This window comes from Penaeus chinensis, chromosome 22 (genome assembly GCF_019202785.1).
Source record: "Penaeus chinensis breed Huanghai No. 1 chromosome 22, ASM1920278v2, whole genome shotgun sequence".
NCBI lineage: Eukaryota > Metazoa > Arthropoda > Malacostraca > Decapoda > Penaeidae > Penaeus > Penaeus chinensis.
Genome location: NC_061840.1, coordinates 9,305,646 through 9,313,145, shown reverse-complemented (window position 1 = coordinate 9,313,145; position 7,500 = coordinate 9,305,646). Strand labels below are relative to the sequence as shown.

The 7,500-nt window shown below is 55.3% G+C and overlaps 1 protein-coding gene across 2 annotated transcripts in view; it reads left to right on the top strand.

The window, feature by feature from the left end:
* The window catches only part of LOC125037032 (clustered mitochondria protein homolog), a 32,683-nt gene that overhangs the window by 14,018 nt on the left and 11,165 nt on the right, over window positions 1-7,500 (top strand). The window contains exons 1-2 of one of the 2 annotated variants that reach the window (XM_047629998.1): window positions 368-458; window positions 6,923-7,110. Coding sequence is in view for 1 of the 2 variants with exons in the window: in XM_047629997.1 (XP_047485953.1) it covers window positions 6,923-7,110 (188 nt within the window). In the remaining variant the exon portion in view is untranslated. Of the gene's footprint in view, window positions 1-367; window positions 459-6,922; window positions 7,111-7,500 lie in introns of those variants that run through there. The other variant, XM_047629997.1, reaches the window with a different exon arrangement.

Sequence of the window (7,500 nt, the reverse complement as noted above, 5' to 3'; positions counted from 1 at the left end):
GGCACGCAGACACACACATATAAACGCAGACACACACACACAAACGCTTCCAAGGGCCTGCTTGAGCTGGCACAGCGCCCGCCTCTGATGTCCAGCTGGTCACTAGGGTCTCCTTGTTTCCTGCGATCTCTGCTCCGTTGCTGGAGGACTGATAAAAATTACAGCGTTGTGCTCTGCTTCTGATTTTAGACGAGGCATAGTACTGCTTTGTTGAAACGTTGCATGACGTACTAGGCCTTAGTCCAATTTCGTATTTCGAGTTTTAATGTGTGTGTGTGTGGGGGGGGGGGGGGGGCAGTATCGTGACATTTAAGAGCAGTGAGAGCACAACCTCTACGTCATTTCCTGTGGCGGTCTGTCTGGCCATCGGACTCGCTCTTCTCGCAGCTGAAGCTGAATGTGCTGCGCATGCACCTGGAAAAGAGAAGGCAGAATCTGTTGAATCACTGTTAACGCAAGTAGGCCAGTTGCTTTAGTAATTGCATTTATTCGCTTCATAAACTTTGAACATTCTTTAGCATCATTGAAGGATAAATATATTACTCACATTGTATGTGCGACCGCGTATGCTTACAATTGTATTTTCTTGTGATAGCAGGATAAAGTAAATACAAAAACTAGTGTAAAATACAGCCCCGAAGTCTGGGTGTTTACAAGCCACATTGAGACGTGGGGAAGGAGGTGGAGTGCATAGTTAATATGAGAAAGTTGTCGTGAAGGGCCGAGGCGGTATTAATAACCGCACCACGTATGGGATGGGCGGCAGTGCTCGCAGTCACTCCTGAATGGTTGTTCGCGGATAAAACAGGGGAGCCATAGAAAGGAAAAAACAAAAAAAATAAAGGCGAGTCACGCACGTGGCGTAAAAATAACAAAATAAAAATAAGACACTAGCTTTAGTCCCAGGCCTCGGCGCACTCTCCCTTGATGGCAGGGGCAGGGTTGCTGAGAAACGAACTGACATCGCCGAAAGCCTTTGTTTCTGGGGGGCTTCTGTGGAAGTCGAGACCGAGCCATACGTACGGGAGCGCGTGTTACACAGCATATGTTACCACCACCCCTGCCGGCCGAGCCTCCCCAAACTTAACACCCTGTTCGCTTACCCTGCAGCGTCTAGAAATAACTACAAAGTGCGTTGTGGGAACGATCGGCGTACATTCAGAACACTTGAAGTATCCCTCAGTTTATTTGTGTTAACTTTACTTCCCTTTGAAATATAAAGGCTGGGATGACTGTGATTCCCAGATGCCATTGACCATGGCTGAGGTATTTTCTACGGTGAAATTCGGTGTTATTTTTGTATTATTCATGAAAAATTACTGTGATTAATATCGGTAGTAAGATATTCATATCTGAAGTTTCCTGATTTAATCCACGTTGTATTTGTTTGGATAACTCTTACGTGGTCGCGCGGGCAGGGGAGGAATACAGGAGAAGGAGGGGCCAGCTCTCGAAGTCTCCCCAAGACGTACGTTCTGGCCGCCGAAGTTTTATGATGCAACCAAAAAGTAACGGATAGAGTAAAAAAGAAGTAAATTTCAATTTGGCGATTTGAAGAACCTCCCCCCCCTCCTTTACTGAAGTGAATAGCCATGGGCATCGAAAGACAGTATCCTAACAGGATTCTGCTTCAGAATCTCACGCACTCATTATCCATGGCGCCCAAATTACCTCTACTGACTTGTATAGACCTTGCAGCTGTCAATACAAACACACCTCTTGGTACCACAATTGCAAAGCAACACGAATTGAGCGGTTGCTTTAGGGTTGTGGCGACGCCTTCTGGCCCCTCCCGACGCCTTCTGGCCCCTCCCGACGCCTTCTGGCCCCTCCCGACGCCTTCTGGCCCCTCCCGACGCCTTCTGGCCCCTCCCGACGCCTTCTGGCCCCTCCCGACGCCTTCTGGCCCCTCCCGACGCCTTCTGGCCCCTCCCGACGCCTTCTGGCCCCTCCCGACGCCTTCTGGCCCCTCCCGACGCCTTCTGGCCCCTCCCGACGCCTTCTGGCCCCTCCCGACGCCTTCTGGCCCCTCCCGACGCCTTCTGGCCCCTCCCGACGCCTTCTGGCCCCTCCCGACGCCTTCTGGCCCCTCCCGACGCCTTCTGGCCCCTCCCGACGCCTTCTGGCCCCTCCCGACGCCTTCTGGCCCCTCCCGACGCCTTCTGGCCCCTCCCGACGCCTTCTGGCCCCTCCCGACGCCTTCTGGCCCCTCCCGACGCCTTCTGGCCCCTCCCGACGCCTTCTGGCCCCTCCCGACGCCTTCTGGCCCCTCCCGACGCCTTCTGGCCCCTCCCGACGCCTTCTGGCCCCTCCCGACGCCTTCTGGCCCCTCCCGACGCCTTCCTAGTACAGACTCCATTTCATCTCTCTTGGTAATCTGTACTCTGTGCAGTAATGACAACAATTAGTACTATTTTGTTATTTGTATATATATATATTTTTTTTTTTGGAATTTTCATTCATGATATGCCCAGTGGCAAAGGATGTATTACAATATTATGAGGGCAGGAAGAAGTGTCCTCTCTGGAGCCAGAACTTTTCCTGTCATGTCTCTTGGATGGTACATTCCACTATTATTTACTGCTGGGAATAATGCAAGACCTCCTCTATTAATTTCTTCAGAAAAATTGAAACACACACTCGCCCTCACACACACACTCGCCCTCACACACACACTCGCCTCTCACACACACTCACTCGCCCTCACACACACACACTCGCCCTCACACACACACTCGCCCTCACACACACACACTCGCCCTCACACACACACACTCGCCCTCTGGCCCCTCACACACACACACTCGCCCTCTGGCCCCTCACACACACACACTGGCCCTCTGGCCCCTCACACACACACACACTGGCCCTCTGGCCCCTCACACACACACACTGGCCCTCTGGCCCCTCACACACACACACACTGGCCCTCTGGCCCCTCACACACACACACTGGCCCTCTGGCCCCTCACACACACACACTGGCCCTCTGGCCCCTCACACACACACACACTGGCCCTCTGGCCCCTCACACACACACACACTGGCCCTCTGGCCCCTCACACACACACACTGGCCCTCTGGCCCCTCACACACACACACACACACACTGGCCCTCTGGCCCCTCACACACACACACACTGGCCCTCTGGCCCCTCACACACACACACACTGGCCCTCTGGCCCCTCACACACACACACACTGACCCTCTGGCCCCTCACACACACACACACTGACCCTCTGGCCCCTCACACACACACACACTGGCCCTCTGGCCCCTCACACACACACACACTGGCCCTCTGGCCCCTCACACACACACACACACTGGCCCTCTGGCCCCTCACACACACACACACACTGGCCCTCTGGCCCCTCACACACACACACACTGGCCCTCTGGCCCCTCACACACACACACACTGGCCCTCTGGCCCCTCACACACACACACTGGCCCTCTGGCCCCTCACACACACACACTGGCCCTCTGGCCCCTCACACACACACACACTGGCCCTCTGGCCCCTCACACACACACACACTGGCCCTCTGTCCCCTCACACACACACACACTGGCCCTCTGTCCCCTCACACACACACACTGGCCCTCTGGCCCCTCACACACACACACACACACACTGGCCCTCTGGCCCCTCACACACACACACACTGGCCCTCTGGCCCCTCACACACACACACACTGGCCCTCTGGCCCCTCACACACACACACACTGACCCTCTGGCCCCTCACACACACACACACTGGCCCTCTGGCCCCTCACACACACACACACTGCCCTCTGGCCCCTCACCACACACACACACTGGCCTCTGGCCCCTCACACACACACACACACTGGCCCTCTGGCCCCTCACACACACACACCACTGGCCCTCTGGCCCTCACACACACACACACTGGCCCTCTGGCCCCTACACACACACACACTGGCCCTCTGGCCCCTCCACACACACTGGCCCACACACACACCTGGCCCTCTGGCCCCCTCACACACACACACACTGGCCCTCACTGGCCCTCTGGCCCTCACACCACACACACACTGGCCCTCTGGCCCCTCACACACAAAACACACTGGCCCTCTGGCCCCTCACACACACACACACTGGCCCTCTGGCCCCTCACACACACACACACTGGCCCTCTGGCCCCTCACACACACACACTGGCCCTCTGGCCCCTCACACACCACACACACTGGCCCTCTGGCCCCCACACACACATGCCCCCCCCACACACACACTGGCCCTCTGGCCCCTCACACACACACACACCCACTCGCCTCAAACCCAACAGGCCCTCAGGCACACACACACTGGCCCCTCTGGCCCCCTCACACACACACCACACTGGCCCTCTGGCCCCTCACACACACACACACACTGGCCCTCTGGCCCCTCACACACACACACACTGGCCCTCTGGCCCCTCACACACACACTCGCCCTCACACACACACTCGCCCTCTGGCCCCTCACACACACACTCGCCCTCACACACACACTCGCCTTCACACACACACTCGCCCTCACACACACACTCGCCCTCACACACACACTCGCCTTCACACACACACTCGCCCTCACACACACACTCGCCCTCTGGCCCCTCACACACACACACACACTGGCCCTCTGGCCCCTCACACACACACACTGGCCCTCTGGCCCCTCACACACACACACACACTGGCCCTCTGGCCCCTCACACACACACACACACACACTGGCCCTCTGGCCCCTCACACACACACACACACTGGCCCTCTGGCCCCTCACACACACACACACACTGGCCCTCTGGCCCCTCACACACACACACACACTGGCCCTCTGGCCCCTCACACACACACACACACTGGCCCTCTGGCCCCTCACACACACACACACTGGCCCTCTGGCCCCTCACACACACACAACACACACACACACTGGCCCTCTGGCCCCTCACACACACACACTGGCCCTCTGGCCCCTCACACACACACACTGGCCCTCTGGCCCTCTGGCCCCTCACACACACACACACTGGCCCTCTGGCCCTCTGGCCCCTCACGCACACACACTGGCCCTCTGGCCCTCTGGCCCCTCACACACACACACTGGCCCTCTGGCCCTCTGGCCCCTCACACACACTGGCCCTCTGGCCCTCTGGCCCCTCACACACACACACTGGCCCTCTGGCCCTCTGGCCCCTCACACACACACTGGCCCTCTGGCCCTCTGGCCCCTCACACACACACTGGCCCTCTGGCCCTCTGGCCCCTCACACACACACACTGGCCCTGCCACACTGGCCCTCTGGCCCCTCACACACACACACTGGCCCTCTGGCCCCTCACACACACACACACTGGCCCTCTGGCCCCTCACACACACACACTGGCCCTCTGGCCCTCTGGCCCCTCACACACACACACTGGCCCTCTGGCCCTCTGGCCCCTCACACACACACACACTGGCCCTCTGGCCCTCTGGCCCCTCACACACACACACTGGCCCTCTGGCCCTCTGGCCCCTCACACACACACACTGGCCCTCTGGCCCTCTGGCCCCTCACACACACACTGGCCCTCTGGCCCTCTGGCCCCTCACACACACACTGGCCCTCTGGCCCTCTGGCCCCTCACACTCACACACTGGCCCCTCACACACACACACTGGCCCTCTGGCCCCTCACACACACACACTGGCCCTCTGGCCCCTCACACACACACACACTGGCCCCTCACACACACACACTGGCCCTCTGGCCCCTCACACACACACACACACTGGCCCTCTGGCCCCTCACACACACACACACTGGCCCTCTGGCCCCTCACACACACACACACTGGCCCTCTGGCCCCTCACACACACACACACTGGCCCTCTGGCCCCTCACACACACACACACACTGGCCCTCTGGCCCCTCACACACACACACACTGGCCCTCTGGCCCCTCACACACACACACACTGGCCCTCTGGCCCCTCACACACACACACACACTGGCCCTCTGGCCCCTCACACACACACACACTGGCCCTCTGGCCCCTCACACACACACACACTGGCCCTCTGGCCCCTCACACACACACACACACTGGCCCTCTGGCCCCTCACACACACACACACACTGGCCCTCTGGCCCCTCACACACACACACACTGGCCCTCTGGCCCCTCACACACACACACACACTGGCCCTCTGGCCCCTCACACACACACACTGGCCCTCTGGCCCCTCACACACACACACACTGGCCCTCTGGCCCCTCACACACACACACACACACACTGGCCCTCTGGCCCCTCACACACACACACACACACTGGCCCTCTGGCCCCTCACACACACACACACACTGGCCCTCTGGCCCCTCACACACACACACACTGGCCCTCTGGCCCCTCACACACACACACACACTGGCCCTCTGGCCCCTCACACACACACCCGATGCCTTCATGCCCCTCCCGACGCCTTGGAATGATTTTTAACTTAATTTTCACACTTAAACTGTGTTTTTTGTTGTAATTACATTAACTTTATGATGCTATTAAAATATTAGGTTACTACAATTCCTATTGTCTTTACTTTTTCAACTTTAATTTGCATTAATAAGCATGTTTGATTTGATGACTCCAGTGTCTGAAGACACCAAAAATACTGGTGGTGTAAAGGAAGCAAATAAATAACACGTTCCTGTGCATGTAAACAGTGAAGAACTGGTTTGTTTCAGGTTCATTATTCCATTAGTTGTATTCATTTAAACAGTTCAGGAGTGAATCAACTCCAGATGGTTATTATTTAATCTGTAATGTCAAACTTGTCACTGAAGATCCTAGTGTAGACACAGAAAGGTAATATTACATGATAAAAATGTGTAAGAGAAATCCTTATTCTTACAGTTAGCAACGGAGATGATAGCTCAACTGAGGGTCATGAGAAGGCAGAGACAGAATCCCAGGAGAAATCTGAAGAAACCAAAGGAACTGAAGAGATCAAAGATAATGAAGATAAAGAAGAAGCTCTTTCACAGGAATATGGATTCACTGTCAGAATTAAGCCTCCTTATGGAGATTCCTTCACTATACAGGTAGTTTGCTTAATTGCTATTTTATTTTATTTTCACTACAAATTCAACTATGATGAGGGCGAGACTATTTCATATAAATATTACTATCGTGTTTTACTGTACTTGGCCTAGTTTTTTTTTCAAATGCATATATTTGCATTGTCACATAGCTGGTTAACAATAGTTACATTATTTTGAAATTTAAGAACGTAGAAATTAATGCCAAATATGAGAAATGAGTATGTAATATCTTATAAGATTTTATTATGCAGTGAAATTGATTACTAGTATATATATCTTCCCAAACATAATATTGTTTGTTTAGTTTTGTAAAGTTGTTGATAATTTTAGATTTATTTTTGTACTTTCCTGTGATAGGAACAAAAAGTGATAACATTCTGTGTGCATCCC